The following is a 26,265-nucleotide window of genomic DNA, read 5'->3' as shown; positions in this document are numbered from 1 at the left end:
ATTAAATTGGGCATTCAATTTGGATTGACAGCTTCTCAGCAATATTCAGATTTTTACCGGTTTTAGCTGGGTGATGCCCCTTTAGTCTTGGTCCTTTCTCTATCCTTATCAACAAAGCAAATTGACTTGGGGCTCTGTTAGAAGATTATGTGAAAATTTATTTGGTTTTACACCATTGTATTTGCTGAACACTAGCTGATATGAACTCAGTAACAGACTGAACATATTGAGATGCTATGAAAATAAAAGGATTTTTGTGAAAATTGTAATTAATCTTACATTTCAGCTTTGCAAACTGTATGTGATCAAATTTCATTACTTTTTTTGTGTGAAAAATGCCTTTGAACTACTTCCTAATTCTTGAGGACCATGTTTTAAAGATGCCGAGAAAGACAAAAAAGGGCCAAGACAGAGCTCCAGTAACCTACAAGTTATAGGCTGAACCGAAGTAAAGTTGCAGAGGATTGAGAGTTTGTGGCCAGAAATCTAAGATGATCTGGAGAGAGTGATTTCATGGAAACCAAGAAAAAAGTTAATACAGGACAGTGGGTAAACTGTGAAATGTTACTGAGAGGTCAAATAAGACAAGGTCTGATAAAAGTGCATGGGATTTGGTAACTTGAAGCTCATTGGAGATCCTAGCACGTGCCTCCTTGTGTGTGTGTGTGTGTGTGTGTGTGAGAGAGAGAGAGAGAGAGAGAGAGAGAGAGAGAGACGGTGGTGGGAGATATTAGCCCAGAAGCTAGAAAAGCTAAATTAGAGTGGGTTTTGGCATGCATGGAAAGTGAAGAAATAAACAGTGTGTGTAGACACACAAAGAGTTATAAGCCACCAAAGGAGATAAAGTGGAATCCTGAAAAGAAGGTATATGATAAGGGGAGCAAAGAACAGATGGGACAAAGCAAGATGATAAACTTAAACCTAACCATATCAATAATGTACCAAAATAAATGCTCTAAACACCCCAATTAGAAGGCAGATTGTCAGATTGGATTAGAAAGCAGGACCCAACTATAAGTTGTCTACAAGAAACAGACAGTGAATGCAAAGACACAAGTAGGGGGACTTCCCTGGTGGTGCAGTGGTTAAGAATCCGCCTGCCAATGCAGGGGACACGGGTTTGAGCACTGGTCCGGGAAGATGCCACATGCCGCGGAGGAACTAAGCCTGTGCGCCACAACTACTGAGCCTGCACTCTACAGCCCACGAGCCACAAGTACTGAGCCCGCGTGCCTCAACTACTGGAGCCCGCGTGCCTCAACTACTGGAGCCCGCGTACCTCGAGCCCGTGCTCCGCAACAAGAGAAGCCACTGCAATGAGAAGCCTGTGCACTGCAATGAAGAGTAGCCTCTGCTCCCCACAACTAGAGGAAGCCTGCGTGGGACAATGAAGACCCAATGCAGCCAAAAATAAATAAATAACAGATAAAATAAATTATTTTTTTTTAAAAGTAGAATAAATAGAAAGAGATATACAGTGCTAACACTAGAGAGAAAGCTTGTGTGGTATGTTAATATTAAAGTAGGTTTTTAGAGATAATATTAGTGATAAAGAATGTCATTCCCTAATGATAAAGAGGTCTGTTAATCAGTAACAATCCTGAACATTTATACACCTAATAATAGAGTGTCAAGATACATGAAACAAAACTAATAGAGCTGTAAGGAGAAATAGGCAAATCCCATTATAGTTGGAGATTTTAATACCCCTCTCTGAATAATTGATAGAATTAGTAGGTAGAAATAAGCAAGGATGTAGAAGACTTGAACATCATCAACCAACTTGACCTAATTAATATTTATAGACCAGTACACCAGCAACAGCTGAGTACACATTTTTTTCAACTACACAGAGAATATTTAACAAGATAGACCGTATTCTGGGCTATAAAAGGAGTCCCAATACATTTAAAAGAATTCAGGTCTTATAAAGCACACTATCTGATTAAAATGGAATTAAATTAGAATTCAATAAAAGAAAGATCTGTAAAATCCTCGAGTATTGGTAAATATCACACTCTAAAATAACCCATTGATGAAAGGAATAAAAAGGGAAAATAGAACATATGAAAGCATATCAAATTTGTGGTGTGCTGCTACAACAGTTCTTGGAAGGAAATTTATAGCTGTACTGATGCTTATGTCAAAAAAATGTCACAAATCAATGACCACAGCTTCCTCCTTAAGAAATGAGAGAAGAGCAAGTTAAGCTCAAGCAGGAGAAAAGAAGTAAAGTTTAGAGTGCAAAGCACTAAAGTGAAAACAACAGAGAAAATGAAACCAAAAGGAAAGAGGGGATACAAATGACCGATACTGAGAATGAGAGAGAGAATATCACTACACAGTCTACAAACGTTAAAGGATAATAATGGAATGTTATGAACAACTTAATGTCAGTCAGTGTGACAGCTGAGATGAAATGGCCATATTTTCTAAGACACAAACTACCAGAGCTCCCTCAAGAAGAAATAAATCACATGAATGGCCCAGTATCTACCAAAGAATTTAAATTTAAAGAAAAAGCCTACCCACAAAGAAAACTCTAGGCCCAGTGGTTTCACTGGTGAATTCTAACAAACATTTAAGGAAGAAATAATACCATTCTGCACAAACTTTCAGAATATAGAAACAAAGATAATACTTCACACCTCACTCTATGAAACTGGCATTACCCTAACTCCAAAACCAGTCAAAGACATTATAAGACAACTACAGACCAATATCCCTAATGAACATAGATGTAAAAATTTGCAAAATTTTTGCAAATCAAACCTAACAGTATATAAGAAGGTTAATGCATCATTATCAAATGATGTTTATCCCCAAAATACAAGGTTTGTTTTAATATTTGAACAGCATCAGTGTAACTCATTATATAAGCAAACTAAAATGAAAAACTGTGATTATTTCAATGCATGCAGAAAAAACATTTGACAAAATCCAGTATCTATTCCTGATAACAGACCCTCAGCAACCTTGGACAAGAAGAGAACTTGTTCAGCCTGATATGGGGTGTGCAGAAAAGGTTAACTCAGCAGGCCTGGGTTGCTCAAACCTTGCACGTTCTCCAGAAAGGCCTGTTTCCATGACTGTCCTTTGCCTAGCTCCAGAGAACTGAACTCCTGGAATGTTTTGTCTCATGAGTGTATCTGCATGCCTGAGAACTTCAGCCATGCTCCACCAGTCTGTCCAGAAAGTTTATACTAGCAGTGTGATTTATGGTGAGTTCCTTCCCTCTGGAGATCTGGAACTTCAGCAGCTGAGGACATTCACACAGGCGCTATAGGCTTACATGACCAACTCCCAATAGAAACCCTGGACACCTAGGCTCAGGTGAACACCCCTGATAGGCAACACTTTGCAGTTGTCACACATGGTTGCTGGGAGAATTAAGTGTGTCCTGTGGGACTCCACTGGGAGGGGCCGCTTGTACATGGTTTCCTCTGGACTTCATCCCACCTACTTTTCCCCCTGTGTTTATTTCACTTTGTATACTTTTACTGTAATAAACTGTAACCATGAGTAGAACAATTTCTGAGTTCTTCTCTTATGAACTAGAGAGTGGTCTTGGGGACCTCTGACACAAGGGGCATCTGCAAAATACCTGTATCTAATATCAAACTTAGTAGTCAAAGGCCAAATGCTTCCCCACTAAGATCAGGAACAAGGAAATAATGCCTGTTCTTTATTCAGCATTGTACTGGTGACTACAACCAGTGCAGTAAGGCATGAAAAAAAAAATAACAGGCATCTATATGCTAGAAGAAGGAAGTAAAGCTAGCTAGCTAGCTATCTAATGCCTGTAGAAAATCTGATGGAATGTCCAAAAATCTCCTAGAACTAATAAGTGAGTTTAGTAAGGTTGCTGGATACAGGAACCATATCCAGAAATCAGTGTATCACTATGTACTAGCAACATTCAATCAGAAATTGAAATTGAAAATGCAATTCGATTTGCAATAGTATCAAAAATATGAAATACTTAGTCGTGAATCTTGCATAAGTGATATGCAGGACTGTACACTGAAAACCATAAAACATTGAAACAGTTAAATAAGACCTAAATAAGTCAAGAGATGCACCTCATTCATGGGTTGGAGCACTCCATATTGTTGCGATGCCAGTTCTTCCAGATAGGTCGCTATGCAATCCCAATCAAAATTGAAAAGATCTAACCAAAGCAGTTCTGAAAAAGAAGAAGAAATTCGGAGTGCTAACACTACGGTGTAGTATTGGTATCAAGATAGAGAAAATGTTGATTAGAACAGAATAGAGGGTCCAGAAATAGGCCCACAAACCAACAGACAACTGATTTTCTATAAAAGTAAGACTCAGTGGAGAAAGGATAGTTCACTCAGTGTTTGGTCAGAGGTTATGCTTAACCCCCTTGTGCCAGTGAGGCTACCCCCCTGTGTTGATGGATCTGTGTGCAGCCTTGGGAATGCTGTCATGTCTGCCCCGTGACCTGCTCTGACCGCTCCTGGGTAGATACAGCCTAGAGCTTGTGCACAGCCTTCCCGACTCCCACCGTTGACTATAATCCCAGGAGGGCTTTCTTGGCTGTCCCTGGTTCTCTATTAAATTTCTGCCTACTGTGCCCTTCTGCTTGTATCAGAGCTCCGGGCCTCTCCTTAATTGTTTTTCATCAAAGATTTCCATTTTTTTCGATAATGCTCTTAGACGTGAGGTTCTCTATACTCGGTTACACGTAGAATCAGTCCCCTCAGGCAGAGTCATGGATCTCTTTGTCCTTAGGATGTGCTTTTCCTCCTGCAGTAGAACCCCTGTGTCACTGGAGCTGGAGTTGGGAGCCCACTCTTCCCAGAGTGACACCCTGGGCGGGAGGGGTGGTGGCAGCCCCTGGTCTACTTGACTTAGCCCTCCTGCCATGAAACCACTACCCTAGAAACCACCCTGTACCTGGGTGGGAGCAATCAGGGCCCAGCATTCACAGCTGGCTCGGCTTGGACTGGAGCTTCCACCAAATGAGTGGGGACCGGGTAGAGGAAAGGAGATCGGTCCTCTGTGTTGCCTGCCCAGAGTAGACCTTCTGCACTTGTGGGCAGCCTGACCCTTCCAGGGTCAGGAGGGAAAGGGAGCTGGAGGGAAAGGGAGCCCCTGTCTTCTCGTCTGCAACACTGAGCGGGTGGGGTGGGGAGTGGTGGACCAGATCTTGCCCCAAATGCCTGTTCTGGAGATTTAGTCGATTTTCTTGAATAAATATTTCTCTATTTGCTAGATCTTAAGACAGTTTCCAGAGACGTTAAATAATGCCCACCAGTTAAAATGCAGTTTTGCTGGGGAGCGGCCCACCGCACTCCTTACTCTGTCATTCCAAAAGTTCCACCCTGTTTGTAAGCTTTCAGTATCCAGTTTTGGACCTTCTTCCTATAAGAGACAAGGAAGTTTGCATTACAACTATGATTTCCTCAAGGTGTTACGTTTATCCTAACAAAATAAATTATATTCTGTTTATTTTAATAAACTCATCAGAAAGGTTTTAACCAATCTGGAAGGTGGCATTATTTTTCTCCCATAGAGCAGGATTTTGATTTTAAGCCCATCTTCCACCCGGCCTTTCAATTTGATGATCCAGATTGATTGCTCCCAGGCTCCATAAATATTCCGGTTGGAATAGCTAGCATTGTAGACAGGTTCCACCAGCATACCCATTGCACTGGAAAATTTACAAAACGCTTTTCCAATTTATACTAGCTTTTTTGTCCTTAGCCTGAAGTGCAGGAATTATCATCGTCTGCCAATTAAAAACCAGAAAAGCATGGCAGATTATGGTGTCGTGGCTGATCTAATTCATTCCACTAACATTCATTCACTGCCTTTTCCCTGGTGGACACCTGGCGCACACTCTCTTTGTTGCCTGTAAATGTATTCTATGCTAGATCCATTACTACTCTGGTTACAGTATTTTGAAGTTATGCGTTGAAGCTTGACTTAACTCTTTGAGCCTAATTATACAGAATAGCCATTCCTTTGGGGGATGAACTTGTAGAAAACCATGAGTCAGTCTTATGAACTGAGTCTGAGTCTTTGGAAAGAAAGCCCTAGCATCTGTGAAGCAAAGCAGTCACATTAAGCTTTGGCCCCAGAGGAAAGAAGGAACAACTGTCCACCTAGGAAAACGAGGCAGGGGACCGACAACTTAGGGAAGAGCTGACGGTCCGGAGGCCTCGGGTGTTTCTAGAATCTTCTTTGAACTGCCAGCTCCGTGACTCTAGACACATAATTGTATCTTCTCTGCTTCGTTTTATTTCCCTAAAGTTAATTGGAGAATGACTTCTCCTGTGCTTTGGGTTGTAGAGGAAAAAATTAGTGTAAACTGACAAGGAATTTTATAAAATTTGAAGCACTTCAGGGCAGTGGTAGCTGTCTGTGGTGCTGCCCTCTCCGCATAGAGATGAATATGACATGAGTCTGTCCTACCCACCTCCCCCTGCGAGAGCTGCTTATGACAGGACGCTCTGAAAGGACTTTTGTGAAACACGTCCACTTGTAACCTGGCTCACGGTGTGGTCTTGGGAACAGCGTGACGTAGCAAAGCACACATGTTGCATGTATGCTGTGTAAAGGGGGCTTTCCTATTTCCCACTCCCTTTTCTCCTAGATGGAACTCATAAGCCACATATTTAACTATTTCCTTGAATCTCATCCTTCCAAAGTTTTCTGGTTATTTTCAGAAGAAAAATAAATTTAAGTCACTCTCGCTTTCTTTGTCTCTTAGCAAAATGAGCAAATTATGTGAACAATAAGTAATAGAAGGAAGAGCAGGTGTTGTGAACAGTTAACCTACACAACTGATCTTAAATTTTAAATCACTGCCTTTTTTATTGGGTTAAAATAGATAAGGTAAATAGTGGGCCCCAAATCTGCAGCTCTTGCTCCTAGGGTGTTCTGGTTTTCATTTCTTAGTGGCCAATCCACTTTAAAACATGAAGGAAAAATCCCGAACATAATCACAGAACATCCCTTGGAGAGAGTTTCCAAACGTGAATGAGAAAATAACAAGTCCCATTCCCTGAGCTCAGGTACTGTGCCTGGTACTTCACTGCAGTACCGAGCATCACCTCTCCCAGCAGCGCCGGGAGGAAGGAGCCTTTCATCTACGTTCTGTGAGGAGGAAGCTGTGGCCTTAACAAGGCCATGGAAGCTTATCCCAGGTTACACCACTTCTGTACACTTTAAACAATGAAATTTAAAGCAGATATTTTCCAAATTACCCAAGTATAGTACATATTCTTTGTTAAAAAAAAAAAACACAGAGATATAGGAAATCACATTTTTAACAAATCAGAAACCATGTAAGTTTATATGTGTGTATATGATGAAACGCGCACACACGCACACGCGCACACGCGCACACACGCACGCACGCACGCAGAGAGAGCAAAGCCTGACAGTGGCACAGTAAAGCAAACAGTACTGATTAACCTGGCGAAGGAAGGCGAGAGGCGCCAGGAATGGAGGTGATAGTCAAAAAGAGTCTAGCTTTATCTTAAAGGTTCTGGTGTTTTGCAAGGAGAGATTTTCATGTATCAGCTGTGCAAATTTAAATTAGTAATTTAAAAACCCTTAAAGAATGAGGACAGAAAGCCGCATTCCAGATAAAGTTGAATCTTTGACTAACTTCTTCGTCCCTTTTCTGATGGCCTTTTCTTCATCACAGTCTCCACCCAAGAATGTTTAAAACTTTTCAAAGATAATGTGTACATAATATAGGCAAGATCATAAAGTCATTGATAAGGAAGTATAAGGTAGTATTCTGTGGTGCTTACATGGACAGACCCTGGATCCAGACTGCCCGGCTTTGAATCCTGGCTTCCACGTTGTGTGACCTCCTCATTTATAAATTTGAGGTATTAATAGTACATATCTTAAAGGGTTGTTGTGAGGCCCAAATGACTTATTATTTGTGCAGTACCTGGCACATAGTAAGGACAGCACCTGGCACATAGTAAGAGCCCTATAAGGATTACTATTATTATGATCCTAATATTCAGGAAAAACTATGATAAATGTTTATGTATCCATCCAGACTTTTTCTGTGTGTATGTACATATGCGTATACCCACATCTATATTTCATGTGGGTAAATATAGATGTATTTTTTATTAAAATCGGATCATACTATTTCTATTTATCGTAACATTCTTTGTACTCAACACTATATGTTATAAACATCTTTCTGTGCCACTAAATGAAATATGAATACTTTATTTATTTGGCCACGCTGAGCGGCTTGCAGGATCTTAGTTCCCCAACAAGGGATTGAACCCAGGCCCCGGCAGTGAAAGCGCTGAGTCCTAACCCCTGGGCCGCCAGGGAATTCCCAAAATATGAATATTTAAAACAAAAATCAGTTGTATTTGGTCTTAATTAGTTGTGATAGTGGATCCTTTTGACCAAATATGTGAACATTTGATAAGACAGAAATTTCTTGGCATTAAACTGAGAATCTGGAGTGCTTATAGGTGTTGATACAGCTTGCTTAAGTGGTTGCGTGGACATTGATATATCCACCTAAGTGTCTGATTGTTTGTCTTATTTGTTAAGTGTGAGGATATTCAACATTTTTTAAAATAAAGACCAGAGTTTTTAATCAGATCGTGGACAGTTTAAACAAAAAATTAAATTTGTGGTTTATTTCATAATCCCAAACTGAATCTTTCCTTTTTCTTTCTAAACAGTCCACTATGGAATTTTTCCTATAAGCAATTAACCCAAAAGACCCAAATCATTTCTGTAGCAGTTGCTGCTAAAAAACTGGAATGTTAAGGCCCATGTCCAAGAAAGATGTGCAGATGTGATAATTTAACATTTTAAAATGTTTATCTTCAGAGCCAGTATGCGAGATAGAATGCTATTTGTCAACATCACTGTTGGAATACAGCTCTTTGTGAGAAGAAAAATGATATGTGAAAAGCACACTGGTTATTAAAAGAACGATTTCTTCCTCTCCCTCTTCCCGGCACTTCAGGAGATGTTTCACAGAACAGAAGAATTCTTATCCAAGACTGCAAACAGCGAGACAGATGAGATGGACACGTCGGACACGCAGTGGGGCTGGTTTTACCTGGCAGAGTGCGGGAAGTGGCACATGTTTCAGGTAGCGCCCCTCGGGCGGAGCAGGCGGGGTTTAGACTCACCGAGCACCGTTGTGCTGGTGTGAAAAGGGAGTCCGGGCGGCACCCGAAAGAAGTCAAACCTCAGGGAAGTCAGAGGGTGGAACGAAAAGAAAAATCAGAAATTCTTCTGGTCCTTTTCCTTTCCCCAGGTTTTCACAGTGTTTACTTAGAAGAAACGGTGTGTGTTTTCTGTGTGTCCAGAGTGCAAGCGTGACTGAGGGGTACGTGGTCTCGGCACATGGGAGCAAGGCCAGGCCTGCTTTGGTGGACAAAGGGAAGGGGAAGCGACCAAGCCGGTCTTAAACGCCTCTGTGCTCCTGGTGTTAGGTTAGAGGGTGTAGAGCTGTCTTCTCCTCCAGCCTCACAGCGACCCGAAAGCAGATGCTAGCACTCCGTCTTACAGCCAAAGACGGTGCAACTCAGAAAAGTTACTGTAATTGGTCTTGAGTCACACAGCTCGTTAACGGTTAAGCTGAGACTTGAACCCATATTCAAGAGCTTGTGGATTTTTTTTTTTTTTTTTTGGTTTTTTTTTTTTTTTTTTTTTTTTTTTGCTTACAAGGCTACTTAAAGAAGATTTGATTTGAGCCACTTAAGATGTGTAATTTTGGCAATAATTTGGAAACACTGTAATACTTTGGGAAAAGTCCTTATAACCAGTTATCGAAGTTTCTTTGCTGGAAATCCTTAAGCCATTTTCCATATGCTGTCTTAGCTGTGATTCTCCCCGTGTATTGGGAACTAGAACAGGTGATTAGTAAGTTTCCTCTGTCCCTCCACTCTGTCTCCGTCCCCCATTACTGCCTTTGTGGCCAAGCCATTCCTGTGAACAGCTGGTAAATGAACTTTCTGGTTTGTCTTAAAGCCGGATACCAACATTCAGTGTTCAGTTAGCAGTGAAGATATCGAAAAAAGCTTCAAAACAAACCCTTGTGGCTCCATTTCTTTTACTACTTCCAAATTCAGCTACAAGATAGACTTTGCAGGTATGTTTTTTTCCCTAATAGTTGTGTGTTCTTAGTATGTTGATATGGTGAAATCTGCAGTTCTGAAAATCAGGATTAGTTGACATACTTGCAAACAACAGAGTAAATCCTTTTTGTAACACATAAAAATACCTGTAAAAAAATTCAACATTTAAAATCTTTTTGAGCAACATTGCCTTTTATAAAGGTTATTTATATGCTTATAGATACTAACATGTATGGAGACTGTCATGTATTTTCCTGTAATGCTTCTCTTCTAAGGAACACAAAACACCTCTAAGCCATTGTTTTATTCATCCTCCTCTCAGCTTTTTGAAATAGGTAGGATCAGTCAGATTTTAAGGATCAATCAGAGAGGTTACACGCAGAGTCATAGGTAGCTGGATTGAGTTTTAAGGCCACAGTTCAGCTGAATGACCCATCTCTTGGTGTCTCTCCTAGAAAACTACTCTTCAGTGGACATTGCCTCCTGCCACTTTCTGGTTTTGTTGGCTCTTTCACAGATTAACCAGCTAATCTGGAAATCAGCCCCGCTTTATATTGCATCCATGATACATGGGCGTGTTTTTAGGGACCCCATGAGAAACCTGTTGGACTCACCCTGCAGTTTCAAGCTGCCGGCCTCAGCTGTTTACTGCTCAGAGGCAAACAGAACCTGGAGGGGGAGGCTTTCTTAACAAAAGCGCCTTTGGGCTGCCACACAGCTCAGGCCTCTAGATGTTCTTTCCTATTTTCTGTGAGTAGAGTCCTTATGACAGAGTCAGTGCTATACTGTGGTGAGGGAGGGTGTTGAAACCCTAGGAGATTCCCTTGGAGGATCCAAGGCCCAGTCGTGCTGCAGGAGATTTGTCCACTAAGACACTGATGGAATCAGATCTCTAATGACTGTTGTGCCTCCAGAGTTAGTTTTTTTTTTTTTAAATCAAGAGTTAAAGCCATTAGATTCTTACTCCTGACTAAGCATAACATATTTTACGACGTTAGGCAAATAGGCTGCCTTTAAGGGGGCCCGACATTTGTCTCAGACGGAAGGTGTCAGCAGACACTTCAGTCTCGAGTACCCCTGTCAGTGTTGAAGCCCTACTGAGACATCGCAACGTGCAGACATCAAGCTTCATGCGGAGCACGGAGTTTGTCAGAGCTTTTGGTAGGTAGCCCAGCAAGCTGCATTTTCTGAAAGAATATTTTCTAGTAAGCTGTATATTTTGGAAGTTTTCTCTCAGACGGTGCAGTTTATTTAAGTCTTTATCAAAGAATTGGAGTCACACATAATAGCGCCAGCTCCCGCTCCTCTGTGTAATGACACTGTTTCAGAGGCACAGGTATTAGCATTCCCCGTGTACCACTTGTAAAGTTAGCCCCCATGGTTCTGCCACAAGCCAGCTCGGCTTCTCTATAAAAATGGTGAAAAGCAAACTCAAAACGGGGTAGTATGAGAAGAACGCAACACAGGCTTCAGCGCATGTGCTGGGATGACCTTTCTTTTTCCCTGCGCGGTGGTCACGCCAGTGTGTGCAGAGCCTAGGAGAATATGGAAAGGGCAAACGCACTTCACACAGCATTGGCCTGGATGGGGAACGAACCCCTTTCTCTTGGAGTGGAATGATGCCAGTGAGACAAGGTAGACTGACGAGGATCTCACGTTAAGACTTAGCACCTAACTTTGTGGGAATGAAGAGGGGGACCTAGTAACTATTGCCACAGCTGAGGAACAGAGGAAAGAAGAAAATGATACTTTAGTTAGTTCATTAGTCTTTCATCACTAGAATCTTTCATACAAGTCTGTGTTGAGTCTAGCTAGGTTTTCTGTTTTTTTGGTTTAGGTGTACAATTTAAAGAGGAGGCAAGAAATGTACAAATTTTTGAAACTCTGTGAATTGTACATGTTTTATCATGGTAATGTATCTTTTTTACCCATTTCCAAAATTTTTGGAGAAACCAGAGTAACGCTTTTCACTTAAGAAGCCAACCAGAAGATTCAGTACTGTAATTCCTTTCTCTTTCTAGTACTCTTAATTTTCCTAAGTTGAGAACTCTCCTATTTTCAAGTCAGTTTAACCCAAGTATGGTACAGAAAGGGATAGACCTTACATACTGAGCCGTGTATGAGGTTAGCTTCCTCCTGTGTGAGCTTAGATCAAGCAATGAAGCTGCTTTTTATGCCATGATAGACAGATGTTGGTCAAGTATCCCTAATATACTGTGCTTAGTAGCTACTCCCAAAGCTCCATGATTCCCTGACCATCATGTAGTGTGGCTAGAAATTTTCATGACAATTTATAGCACAGTGTGTTTCTGTGACTTATCTAACATCTTGGTCTTTTTGCACAGAAATGAAGCAGATGAATCTCACCACTGGAAAACAGCGCTTAATAAAAAGAGCCCCTTTTTCTATCAGTGCTTTCAGGTATTGTGGAGAGAATGGGGTGGAAAGCAAGAGTGGGCTTTTTCTCTCTCTTGTCTTCCTTAATATTTAACAGAGGAACAAATAAACTGAAAATGTTTCGGTAGGTTATTTTTAATAATCTTAATATCGATCTTTTCTCAACTGAATTTCACATTCATTGATGCAAGAGCAGTGTTGTTATTTTCTGCTGGCATTTCCTTTCCTGTTGTCCTTTTCATTTCCCCTTACATATTTGTATTTTTCAATTCTTTAGAGCACTTTGCATGGTAGTTACAAAATGCTTTATGCTCTCTGCTATAAATCCTTAACATAACCTACTGAGGTAAGTTTTAATTAGCTTGGAAAGACTCTCCCAGGACCATCCAGTTATTTGGGCCATAAATCCTAGGTAATTACCCACTTTGTCTTCACCTGCACTGAACCCCATTGGGCAGCTCCTAGAAGTAATTTCAAATCTGTAGTGACTAAAGGGGACCTGGGAAGATGGGGGTGCATGGGACAAGGGCACAGCCTCCTGCCCCCTGGATCTGGGTGGCGAGTCTTCCTTTTTCTGTCTCCTGCCGTCTATAGCCTGAAAAGAGAGTATAAATGCCAGAAGAGAATAAATATTTGTTATTCACATGAATGGAGTTGAAGGGCATGTCTCCTGTTTTCTGGAACGATTCCTCAATCAAGTATTGAAATTCCCGTTGTTCAAAGAATTTAAAATGAAACAGAAACAATGCTAGCATGTGAATTGTAGGAGTTGCCCATTTGTTCCTTTCAAGGAGATATTTTGAAAGGATTAAAGATAGAAATTTTTAAAGTTTCTGTCAGTTAGCTTCTTGAGACTTTTGGCTTACATTTTAGGGTCATGATTTAAAAGTTACTCAAGTACTTATATAATGAATGCTCTAGTACTTCTGTGGAAGGGAGAGAATCTTACTTCCTTACCAGCTACATCACATCCTCATTCTTAAGTGTAAGCGTTTTAATAAAGGAATTACTTATCTTCAAAGGGTATGGAATCTGGGAGAAAAATGAGACATAATAATGGAAAATTGTTACTGTAGCTGTGTGTTATTATATCTGGTACCCTTTGGTGGGGAGAAGCACTTAATGGGGTCAAGCACTTTGTTCCCTCACAGACTATACAAGCCATAGAACAAAGATAGGAGAGGGAGAGAATTAGCGACAACAGAGGACAAAAAGCAAGATAATAAAAGAGGAAGAACAGTTAGGTAGGATACAGCAGAGTGATGAAGATGAGGAGGTATTGATATACAAATGTTTATTTATTACAGGAATACATTGGGCATTTTTTGACATGCAAAGTGAATAGTACGTTTCCTATCGACAAGGAATTTATAATTAACAAAGGCTACAAACATTAAGCAAACAAACAAAAATATTTTCCATAGCTAAAAGATATATCAGGCAAAGTAAAAATACAAAGAAAACCTGGGAAACGTATTGTTACTCGGTATCACAGCCAAAGGGTTCACCTGTATAGTATTTGAAGTACGTTTTGGAATCTCTGAGCAGAAGACCAGCAACCCCTTAGAAGGATGAGAACAGAAGAATTCTTTGAACAGTTCATGCAACCTCACTCGTACTAAGAGAAATACAAATTATACCAGATTATTTCTTACCATCAGATTGACAAAAATTCTCGTGTTTGACAGCACACTCCTTTGGAGAGGTTGTTGGCAAATAGGCGTTCTCTCCATTTCTGGGGGAAATGCCAATGAGTGTAGCCTTCGAGGGGGGCACCTTGGCAGTTTCTGTCAAGATCAGGAACAAATATATTCTTTGACTCAGAAATGCCTTTTCAAAGATGTTATCCTAAAAATTGACACGTGGCCATGTACAGTGACAAAGGGACAGACTTGTTCTTTGCAGCATCCTTAACAGTAGCAAAGAGTTGAGAAAGGCTAAATGTCATCAGTAGGGGTGGTATCCTTGCATATCAGCAGGTAAGAGAGCATCCATGCAACAGTGTCTGCCGTGTGCCAGACTCTGTGCTAGGATGCTCTCTTACCCACTGATACGCAAGGATCTCTAAGAACATAGTCAGTGAAAAAAAGAGCAGCTGCAAAAGACACATGATTATGTTACCGTTCGTGTGTGCCGGAAAAAAAAAGGCTTGTGTCAACCTAGAGAAGTTCTGGAAGAATACCCAAGAGACTAAAAGCAGTGATTACTTGGAATGGAGGCCAGAGGTGAGAAGTGAGAAGAGCAAGAGGTGAGAAGACCAAGGACTGGAGTGGGAGGGAAACCATCCACCCTTCACCTTTTTATACCTATTCATCTTTAAATCATACGATTGTGTGATCTTCCCAAAGTTAAAACGAGTTAAAACATACGCTAAAGATAGGCTTGAAACTTCTGAATGTCTTCCATAGCCTGCAGTCACCAGAAAGGATTCATATCAATATTATCAGCCACAGCCTTTTGCCATCCAGCTCGCCAAGATCATTGTCTCTTTCTGTGTTCGCGTCCAGTGGCTTACACATGGTGGATAACTTTACTGGCTTCTGCGCTGAGTGAGTTCATGCGGACCGTGCCGGGGCATAGTGGACAATAAAGAGAGAAAGGTTTTTAGGTTTGCGTTCGATCTTGAAGGATGTTGAGCGCGCGGCCGAGGGTTTTGGATGGTATTTAATAGGCAGTATACATCCGTTAAAGAGGTTTGTTTTTTTAATCAAGAATTTTTGATTTTCTTCTTGGAAATTCCTTTTCTTCACCTAAAATCTTCCTACATTTAAAAGAAATTCTGAAAAAATAAGAAAAGCAAGACCGAATTAAACGACTCTTTTTGAAATTTTAATGTTATATAGGATTAGACGTTTCCCATCAGATTTCTTAATTCAGCCCCTAAAAAGCTGCACACGAGCGGATATTCAGTAAATATTTTAAAATAAAGAAACCAAGGACTACACTTAATTGCATTTGTCACAATAGCGCAGCATGGAAATTCAGCTTGGGAGAAAACGTCTAAGTCACTGACAGTGATTCTAATCAGCTTCTAATATTTTGTTTTGTCTTTTCTGTTTAAAGTTATATCTGTGAAAACGAGGCCATCCCCATGCCACTCCACTGGGAGAATGTGAATACCGACCTGCCCTACCAGGTGAGAGCAGCGCTGACCAGCTGCAGGTGGGAGAGATTGGAAAGGACCCCAGTAAAACTGTGCAAACTTCTCTTTCCAGCTCATTCCTTTGCACAGTCAAACACACGAATACAATGAAGTTGCTAGTCTCTTTGGGAAAACAGTGGATCGCAACAGAATTAAAAGAATTCAGAGAATTCAGAACCTAGACTTGTGGGAGTTCTTTTGCAGGTGAGACAGTTTCTACTCTGAACCCCCTCCTTGGCCTCTGAGACTTTTACAGTCTCAGAGACAGTGAAGCACAAATGTTTAATCATATTCATTGTCAGTGGCACCACCACGTGAGCTGTGTAGACGCACTGTGCGTGTTTTGACCTGGTTTTTCAGCTCTCTTCCTCATCCTCAGGGAGAGCTGCTCTGTAAGCCAGCACCAGCATCCCGTGCGACACTGTCTGACAGCCTCTTCTGCACTGCTTTCAGAGGTTCGGGCTGGGCATCGTGGCTGAATCAGCATTACCAGGGGGTCTGGGGAGGTGTTTAGTTGTGTCACTATGACTTTGTTGGCTCAGACTTCCCAGCCTGTAAGTCATTTGCTCGTTTTTAGTTTTGAAGGACATTGTAAAACGTACCTTCAGATTCCCTACTTAGCCCAGAGTTTATGTTCTAGATTTGAAATCTCCATTCGTTACTCAATTTAGGTTGGAAATGACCCATTGGATTGCTTGGTGTGCACTTAACCTAAAAGTAAAGCCCATTACGAGAAACTTAACAGGTATTGTCCACGTGAACACATTGTGCTGTAGTTTTTTGAATAACATGATAATACAATGTAACGTAATAGCAGTAATAAGCAGTACTTAAAATAAGTGATTTTCTGAAATACTTTCATTAAATCTGTGTTCAAGGTTTGACTTCTAATATTTTTTAATACAAGCATTTAACCTTTAGTCAGGAAAATTTCAAATAATAGAGTCTAATGTCATGAACCCTGTGTATCCATCATCCTGATTTAACATTTATCTCGATTTACCATCATAATCTATCTCCTCTTTTGCCATGTTATTGTTGTTGCTGAAGTATTTTAAAGCAAATCCCAGGCCTTAACTCATTTCATTCTCATATACTTGAAAATCAGGCTGACTTTTGTTTGGTGATAATATGCGGAATTCTTTGATGCTTCTGGTAGGTCAGTTCCTACAGCCTGAGTAAACTCCAGGTTTTATTTTCATAATAGTTTATATTATAAAATAAGGGTTTTCAGCTTGTATTCTTTGTAATTTTGAGTCTTTGGGCCCAGCCCACTTTTATTTCTGACAATACTGAGTTTAACTGAGTTTACGTTTTTTTGTTTGTTTGTTTTAATTTATTTTGGGCTGTGTTGGGTCTTCGTTTCTGTGCGAGGGCTTTCTCTAGTTGTGGCAAGCGGGGGCCACTCTTCATCGCAGTGCGCGGGCCTCTCACTGTCGCGGCCTTCTCTTGTTGCGGAGCACAGGCTCCAGACGCGCAGGCTCAGTAGCTGTGGTGCACGGGCTTAGTTGCTCCGTGGCATGTGGGATCTTCCCAGACCAGGGCTCGAACCCGTGTCCCCTGCATTGGCAGGCAGATTCTCAACCACTGCGCCACCAGGGAAGCCCTGAGTTTAGGTTTTATTCAGGGGATAATGGAGGATGGAAACCTCCGTCTTCTTTGATCTTATTCTCTCAGTGAATAAAGTAAGTTTTCCTAAAATGTTCTGAGGAAGACTTAATTCCTTCTTCTTAATCGGGCCTCTGAGGTGGAATTCCTGTCAGTCTTCCTCGTAATTTGAGACCTCAATTAATTCCTCGTGGTAGAAATGTTCCAGCGAATCCCCAACACATCATATGCTAAGAATCTCAGTGGAGCTGTTTTTACTCTGTAGATGCCATTCATGATGTTATGTGAGGTCGGCCTATAGAAATCTGTGATGGGAAATGAACCTGCCACCTGCCATGACAGCAGAAAACACTGGGTCGCATTTTAAGGACAGCCTGTCATTCTGATCTCTGCCTGAAGGACGGAAATAAACTCGTCCACCCCACTGTCACGTAACCTGTGACTCACTATACAGGCGGGAAGCCCACATGAGTCCAGCAGATAGATGTCAGTTTGCATGTTGTCCAGGCCTTCCTTCCTTCCTCCCTTCTTCCAGAAACATGTTCCAGAGCCAGTTTTGTGCCAGGCACCGTTCTAGGCACTCGGGATGTAAGAGTGCACAGGACCAGAGCTTGGACAGAAGTAGGTTGTGTGTGGGGTGTCACGGAGCACTTCCTAAGCCAGTGTCATCTAGGCTGGATGCGGGAGGAGAGGGGAGGGCACCCCAGGCATCGGGAGCAGCATGGGCCAGAGATCGATGACAAGAGGGAATGTAGAACATTGAGAGGATTTCAAATAGGACAGAAGATAGGATGGATGGCGAGAGAAGATGCTAGAAAAGGACTCAGGAGGTAGAGCACGCAGGGGTTTGTGGGAGACCCACTGGGTGGTCGTGTGATTTTCTCCATCAGCCTTATGAGTTGGACTGACCTGGCGTCTGGGTCAGAGGGTTGGCACAGGCCAGGCCACGCGGGGCCTTGTAAACAAACTAAGGGGTTTGGGTTTTTTCCCTGAGATAGTGGAAAGCCATTGCAGGACTTTAAGCAAGAGAGTGATGGAGCTGATGTGCGTTTTAGAAAAATGACTTATCAGGCTGCACTGTGGAGGAGGCGTTTAAAGCAGTGGTTCTCAGGGGTGATTTTGCCCACCAGGGGCGTTTGGCAATGCCTGGAGCTGTTTTTGATTGTCGTGGGGTGGGGTGGGGGGCTACCACTGCATCTGCGGGGTGGAGGGCAGGGATGCTAAACATCCTGCGATGCACAAGACAGGCCACGCAACAAAGAGCCCCCCAGCCCAAAACAGTCAGCGGTGCTGAGGCTGAGAACTGGTTTAAAAGGATCACAGAAGGGTGACCAGCCAACTTAGGAAACTGTTTCAGTCGTTACAAATGTGACACACTGGATGGCCTGAGCCAAGGTGCTCTCGGTACCACTGCAGTGAAGAGGACTGTTCTGAGATATTAAAGATGTAGGATGATATTGCCTGGTACTTGATTTAATGTCCGTGATAGGGACACGCACATCAGGGGAGGTGGGGGAGATGGGAAAGATAGCTCCAGGGATTCAGACTTATTTGTTCTCATTGACTGAGGGAAATGGGTAGGAACGGGTTTTGGTCTGGGGAGGACGGGGCGGGGTTAGCAGTTGATACATGGGTTGGGAGCTCAAGAGAGCAGTGTAGACAGAGATAAAGGTTTTGGAGTTACTGGAAAGTGTGGGGTCGTAGAAGCCAAAGGAATTGATAAGATGACCAGGTATTTTATGTCGATTAGGAAAAGAAGGGGGTAAGGGCCAAACTCTGAAAGGGATGAACAGAGGAAGAGAAAGCTCAGGGAGGAGACTGAGAAGTAACCACATAAAGTGGAAGAAAACCCATAGAATGTGGAGTCACAGGAGCCAAAGGAAGAACATGGTTGACACAAGTATGTGTCATCCTCAGGGTCACATACGGCAGAGATGCCAAGAAAGATGAATGTTGAAAATGTCCTTTGGATTTTGCAATAAAATGTCCTTGGTACCCTAGGCGAGAGCAACGTTGGTAGATGCTATACTGTGTGTACAGCAAACGCTGACAACTCTTTCAAGGCGCTCGACAGTGAAGAGTGAGAGATGTGAGAAGATGGTGATGTGGGCGTGGGAAGGGTGCTTGGTTTTGTTTTTCAAATTTAAAGATGGGAGAGACCTGAGGATATTTACGTTATTATAGGAAAGAACCTATGCAGAGGGAGAGTTTAAAAGACAGCAGAGGGCTTCCCTGGTGGTGCAGTGGTTGAGAGTCTGTCTGCCGATGCGGGGGGGCGCGGGTTCGTGCCCCGGTCCGGGAGGATCCCGCATGCCGTGGAGCGGCTGGGCCCATGAGCCATGGCCGCTGAGCCTGCGCGTCCAGAGACTGTGCTCCGCAACGGGAGAAGCCGCGGCAGTGAGAGGCCCAGACAGCAGAGAGAGGGAGGGGTAATGGGGTGGGATTCAGAGAACACGGGTCAGAAGGAGAGAGACAGGGTGGTCCAGTTAGATTTACAGATGAGGATGGGGAGGGGATCAGAGATGAGGTGGGTCAGGGAGTTCTTCCTGATACTTTGTTTCCTTGGGGAAGGAAGCAGTGAGGTCTCCTGCAGAGAATGAGGTGCTAGGGAGGGGGATGTGAGGGAGAGAGAGGAAAAGCGAAGAGAGGAAACAGCCACTGTGGAACACGGAGGGGAGAAAGAGCTGACCTGGGAACCATGGGGTCTCCATCAGTGTCGAGGGCTGAGCTGACGTGGGGGCGTGCGGATATGGGGTGGGAACCGTGGCGATGTTGTTTGATTGATTCCAGCACTCCCAATTCTAGAGCAGTGAGGGGAGATGGTTGGATTGGTCCAGGGTTGGGAAGGATAAGGCAGCAGGAAATAAGAGCAGGGAAGGCTGCTGCTTTGTTAAGAATGCTGATTTAGGTGCGAGGCTCTCCATCCTGGCTGCCTGTCAAAATCACCTGGGGAAGCTCTTTAACCTGTATGGGTATCTGTCACCCATCCCAGAGCCACTGAATCAGAGCCTCTGCGTTCTGACAGTTTTATCTTTAAAAAGGTCTACAAGCGATTCTGGTGTTCAGCCAGGAGGGAGAACCGCTGGTCTAAACTGGACGAACCTAGTTCAGTCCAGAGCGCAAAGCTCTTCCTGCTGCATTTGGAATGTGGGGCACACCCAGCCTGGCCCGGTTGGCACCCTAGTCCCTGGGGGGGAGGGTACTTTTAAGACATCTTTGAGAAGTGGGTGCAGCAGCATTTTCAGTAAGTTCAGAGATGAGTGTGGGGTGCAAAGGTGGGCAGCGTGGTGGAGAACCTAGTTTGGTTTCAATCTGTGACTTTCCCTGAAGGTTTAACTGGAGCCCAAGAGGCCCTGGAACCCAATGTTAGCCTTTCTAGATCAAGGTCATAGTGTGAGTCTCCGCATGTCCTGGTTGCCTTGGCGATGGGCACTAAAGTAAACCGTGCACACCATGGGGGGTGCAGAGCTGTGATCACCCCATCCCATAGACGCTGTACCTATCCAGTGACTGAGCAGAGTTTCACTGCCCACACTTCCGGCTCTTTCACTAACCAGCACTTCATTTATCTTATCTAAGAGAGACTCGAGTGAATTTTCAAACCAAAGTTCATTCTAATCTGCGCCTGAAAAGTAGTGATGAGTGAATATCCTGATTATAGCGTGGATTCTAGTCGCTACAGACCGTGAGGCTCAATATTTGAAGGACGTATGTTAAAGCAATGTTCACTCAGAAAAAACCCGAACGAATTCACTGCTGCTCCACTAACTAAGAGGACTGCCATAGTGGTAGGTGGATAAGCCCCTTAGACGGTGTAACTTGATTTCTACGAGTGGTTGAGAAAGGTCCTTACGATGGAGGCGAGATGGAGAGATGGGTGCCGGGTGACCATACAAAGGGAATAAGTAATATCTGGTTAAAAGTCTTATCAAAGCGTAACTTGAATGGCATGCATGCTTTCTTCTTGAGCCCTTCCACATCTCTGTCAGGAACTTGGATGAAAATGTAGGAGGCTTGCTTATCACACTTGTGGAAGGTTCAGAACTAGAAGGGGAAGCTTACTTGTAGGGTGAATTAATCAGGAGTCAGAAAGACCTTGAAGATTGAAACAGTGAGTCTAAACAAATGTGATTATCTTCTCTTAAAAAGATGTTTTTCTTAGTTAGAAAAGCAACAAATGTGCATTGTAAAAAAAGGCAGACAGTACATGAAGGTCTAAAAAGAAAGTTGGCATAATTTGTTCTTTGTGAAAACATGCTGGCTTTTTCTGAAATAAATGTTTGTTTAATGCACATCCTCCTAACGTCATGCTCAATGGTCTGAAAAGACTGTCTCCAGTAGATGAAAGCGTATGCATTTGAATTTTGATACATTGCTGCCAGAGGGCTCTGAGAAGGACCGTATACATTTCCATTCTCTCATCATTTAAGGGCAAGCGTCCTTCCCCCCAACCCCGAACAGTCCCTAAGCTGCCTGCTCTTTATAAATTCTATACTTTTAAAATTGCTATATCAAGATAAAGCTTAATTGAAATAAACCTATCGCATGAGATTTAGAAATCAGTTGCACAAATCCAGCGAGCGGAGAGAAGCCTGCTTTGAGAAGGCCCAGCAGTTTTAACCGACTGCAAGCTTCCATCAGTAGCATGATGCCTGGTGCAGAGCGAGCTCAGCTGGGCGCCGTTCCATGACCTCTAGGCCCTGTTTCTGTTTCTTCCCAGCATTTTCGGACTAGAAGGTGTCCAGCAGATTCCTGCCCACTAAAGGCTGTCCAGGGTGGAGAAAGGCCTAGAAGCTGTGCCATGGGAGGCATAGTTGAGACAGTGGCGTCTGTTCACCTGGGGGAAGGAAACCTATCAGTGTCCAGAGTTATTCCTGGATACTTGGAGTTGTTTTGTGTTAAGTGTTTGGTCGTTCTGTGTTCGGAAGGGAGTAACTAAGACGACAGTAGAAGGACCGGGGGGCAGGTTCTGGTTCACCGTCGGGGTGGCTTTCTCACTATTACAGCTGATGGCCAGTAGATTGGCCACTGTGCAGGGCGGGGAGCGCCGGGGGCGGGGCAGCTCTCATTGCAGAGCTAACGGGGGAGGGTTCTTTTTCATCTTTAAGACATCTTTTGAATGAAATATGTTTAAATGCAAATGCAGCCAGCAGTTTACAGACACCCATGTACCTACCAATCAGATTTGACATTTTAATATTTGTGACATTTTCTTCATCTTTGTGTCTGGGTTTTTTGTTTTTTTTTTAAGATACACAGCATTAGAGATCAAGGTGGAGTGTTTCCCCCATCCCCATCCTCTCCTCCTTCTTTCCCCCTCAAGTTGCTGTGATGCCTTCTTATCCATGTTTTTATATTTGTTACTACCTATGTTTGTATACCTCTACAATCTGCATTATTATTTTGAGATAGAGGTCTCTTTTTACAGCATTCTTTTTACATTAAACATTATTTTTCAAGAGGTATCTATGTTAATACATATAGATCTAGTTCATTATTTTAACTTTCATGTATAAACATATAATTATTCATTCTGCTGTGAAATAATTTTAGGCTGTTTTCAGTTTGTTTGTTTTTTTACTATTACAGTAAGTCCTACATTGAATAGCATTTTATGTGTTGGAAGAGGATTGTCCATTGGCAAGAGGCTTGAACTGGATGGCTTCATGCCCCTTCCAGCCCTAAGATGCAAAGTTCCGTTCAATTTAACCAACATGTCCTACTGTGGGGATAAAAAGATTAAGGCATGGTCCGTGCTCAAGGAGTTCACTGTTTAAAGACTCTGCGAACTATGTATTATTTACTGTTTGTAGTGTCATTTTTAGGTGTCTGTAAAGCTTGGCTGGTTTAGGCGATCAGTCACTTTACTATGATGGGGCATTGTCTGGGATATCTATAGTTTTTGGCATAATTTTCAACATTCAGTGTCAATATTAACTAATAATTTTTGATGAGATGATTTATGTGTCCAAGATCATTTGAGATTATTTTTTTTTCCAGAGCTATTTGCCCACTTATGATGTATGTTAAAGAACTGTGTTCTGTTTTACCCTTTCTATTGAGGTTTGCTCCTTGAAAAATTAATAATGCCACTTATGGTAGATATCTGTGTGTTTTGTGTGTGTGTATTGTGTTTTTAGGAAAAAGGCTCAGCTCAAGAAAAAACGAGGTGTGCCTCAGATTAACGAACAGATGTTATTTCATGGCACCAGCAGTGAATTTGTGGAAGCAATTTGCATTCATAACTTCGATTGGAGAATCAATGGTATACACGGTGCTCTCTTTGGAAAAGGTAACTATCAGAATCCAGTTGGAGCGCTAGAAGAGAATCTCCTCTCCTGAGAGAGGATTGACTGTTTGTATCTCAGGGGCTTGAGAGTCACTAAGTTAAAAGTTACTGTACTGGGTTCCTGGCACACCCTCAGAGTTTCTGAGACACCGAAAAGCCACTTCCTGCGTGTGCAAGATGGAAGGAAGACTTTTTACACCTCTACCAGATTAGATAACCCTCCAAGTCCCAGTCAATCAGATGGGGCATCGTGTCCAGATTAGCTGATTTTTGCATTATGACGTTTACTTTCCATGCATAAGTCCTTTCCATGGATAAACCCATACACTGAACTGTTTTATGTCAAGTACACAGAGCACTATAAAATAAATCAATTAATGTGTACCTTGTACGTAGGTCTATTTTTTGTTTGTTTTGTTTTTAAAAAAATGATAGGTAGGAATATTAATGAGCGTGGGGGAAATCCTCACCTTTTTTCTAATGTCGTGAAAGTCTAAGTTCTCCAGTTTGTGCTCACTACTCAAGCCAATTAAGGAGAGAGGGGAGGGGAGGGGAAAGGTAAGGGGCGGACATTTCTTTGCTTGGTCCTTATTTCGTACCTTTCCTCCAGCAAGAGAACTGGCTACCACTCAGGATCAGGAGGTGCTACTTTTTTTTTTTTTTTTTTTTTTTTTTTTTTTTTTTTTGTGGTACACGGGCCTCTCACTGCTGCGGCCTCTCCCGTTGCGGAGCACAGGCTCCGGACGCGCAGGCTCAGCGGCCGTGGCTCACGGGCCCAGCCGCTCCGCGGCATGTGGGATCCTCCCAGACCGGGGCACGAACCCGCGTCCCCTGCATCGGCAGACGGACTCTCAACCACTGCGCCACCAGGGAAGCCCATGAGGTGCTACATTTTTAAGAGTAAATTAATTTTTAAAATAACGACTTTAAAGGCCATCCCATTTATTTAACTGTAAGAGGATCAGAAAGGTGTTACATTAAGTCCCGTCGGATTTGGGTAATAGGAGACTTTGCAGTTCATTTCCGAAATGTTTTAGGGTAAGTATTCCCTTCATGATGTCAGCCTCCTAGGCCTACCACTTTGGAAGAGTCGGATTCTTCGTGGAGGTTTCCTCTTTAGGCAGCGGACAAGTGAGCTTGTCCTTTTGGAACGTTCAGGTGTGAATAGGATCACACTCTCCAGAAATCTTTTCCTGGATATGGGGTTCTCTCAGCTCCAGAAATATTATTGAACAGTTACCCGGTAGCACAGAAATGTGGTTTCTTGGGGTTTGAAATCATCTCTGCAGACCCATGGTTTCACTGTGCTCTCCAGTGGATGCTTAGATGAGTGGGTGGTGGATGGGGAAAGGGTGGAAGGAAACAGAAGTGGGAGGGAGGTCTGAGCAGTGACAAGGCAGGTCCTGTCACTTGTAATCACAGAAACCATTTGTATCCATCTTATGTGTTGGATTTCTTTATAAGGCTCTTTTTGAAAACACAAGTCTGGTTGCTACGTTTTGGTGGGGACAGGGATGGTGGTGGTGGTGGGGACTCTGGTCTGTACTAACAGATCTATCCCAGTGGCAGCCTGCATCACAGCTGTCCACAACAGACGGATTTCTGTTCTTTTCTTTAAAACCTACCGGCGAGGAAATTCCATGTCTATTCCTGTTACACAGTTCTGTGTGTCTCTCCCCTGCAACAATCCCAGTGTTTTTTTTTGCTTGTGTTTCCTGCGCTCCTTGGAGTAATCTTGGCTCTTCGGGCTCCTCTTTGTTTAAGGAACCTATTTTGCTCGAGATGCTGCTTATGCCAGCCGCTTCTGCAAGGATGACGTAAAGCACGGAAACACATTCCAGATTCACGGCGTAACCCTGCAACAGCAGCATCTGTTTAGAACGTACAAATCTATGTTTCTTGCCCGAGTGCTGATTGGAGATTACATAAACGGAGACTCCAAATACGTGCGCCCTCCTTCCAAAGACGGGAGCTACGTGAATTTGTATGACAGCTGTGTGGATGACACCTGGAATCCCAGGGTCTTCGTGGTGTTCGACGCCAACCAGATCTACCCCGAATACTTGATAGACTTTCATTGATTTCATTTCCAAGCTTCCATGGTCGAAGAAGTTTTATTTTTCGCAGGGAGATCTGCTTGCCGGTCACCTAGCTGCTCAATGTTAATTGTCTGATCGTTTTGAAACAGATATGAAAGAAAGGGGCCACCCTATAAAAAGACATGCTGACTTTAGGGTTGGTTTGTTGTTTGTTTTTGTCCATTACTCATCTTTGTTACAGATCGATAACCATTGCCGTTTTAACACCCGGGGTGAAGGACAGCGCTCAGAACGCAATCAGCTGAGTCCCTCCATCTTTAACGTTTACATCCGTGTCTTCAGGGTAAATGTTTTCAGCTCAAATAGACTGATTCACATGTATGTTCAAAAAATAAAAATATAGGCATAAAGGTGTCCCTTCAGAGGAACTGAGCCTTTGTAAACGAATTCTGAGAGATGATGGTCCACCGGTCTGCGTGTTGCCTTGTTAGTCTTCCGAAGGGGGGTGGAATTCAAAACCCTGAAGCAGCCTGAGTACCTTGAGGGAAATAGAAACAAGAGAATCGTTGGCAGTGCTGCCAGACAAGCCAGAAGGGGAGGGTCAGGACAGGGCGCCCTGCTCCCGGTGCCTTCGGGCGGCAGGCTGCACACCCGGCCTCGCCCTTCTCCTCCTCTTCT

At 42.9% G+C, this 26,265-nt stretch overlaps 1 protein-coding gene across 3 annotated transcripts in view; it reads left to right on the top strand.

Moving 5' to 3' along the window:
• PARP11 (poly(ADP-ribose) polymerase family member 11) overlaps positions 1–26,034 on the top strand; it is a 34,605-nt gene extending 8,571 nt beyond the window's left edge. The window contains exons 2-8 of one of the 3 annotated variants that reach the window (XM_024733210.1): positions 8,993–9,121; positions 10,006–10,126; positions 12,458–12,533; positions 15,573–15,645; positions 15,725–15,855; positions 23,400–23,551; positions 25,313–26,034. In XM_024733210.1, the coding sequence (XP_024588978.1) occupies positions 8,993–9,121; positions 10,006–10,126; positions 12,458–12,533; positions 15,573–15,645; positions 15,725–15,855; positions 23,400–23,551; positions 25,313–25,629 (999 nt within the window). In that variant the 3' untranslated portion in view covers positions 25,630–26,034. Of the gene's footprint in view, positions 1–8,988; positions 9,122–10,005; positions 10,127–12,457; positions 12,534–15,572; positions 15,646–15,724; positions 15,856–23,399; positions 23,552–25,312 lie in introns of those variants that run through there. The other 2 variants (XM_024733212.1, XM_024733211.1) reach the window with 2 other exon arrangements.
• Positions 26,035–26,265: the final 231 nt, after the last annotated feature.

Source organism: Neophocaena asiaeorientalis, unplaced genomic scaffold, assembly GCF_003031525.2.
Source record: "Neophocaena asiaeorientalis asiaeorientalis breed wild unplaced genomic scaffold, Neophocaena_asiaeorientalis_V1.1 scaffold150, whole genome shotgun sequence".
Classification (NCBI taxonomy): Eukaryota; Metazoa; Chordata; class Mammalia; order Artiodactyla; family Phocoenidae; genus Neophocaena; species Neophocaena asiaeorientalis.
This window is presented reverse-complemented; position numbering and strand designations above follow the sequence as displayed.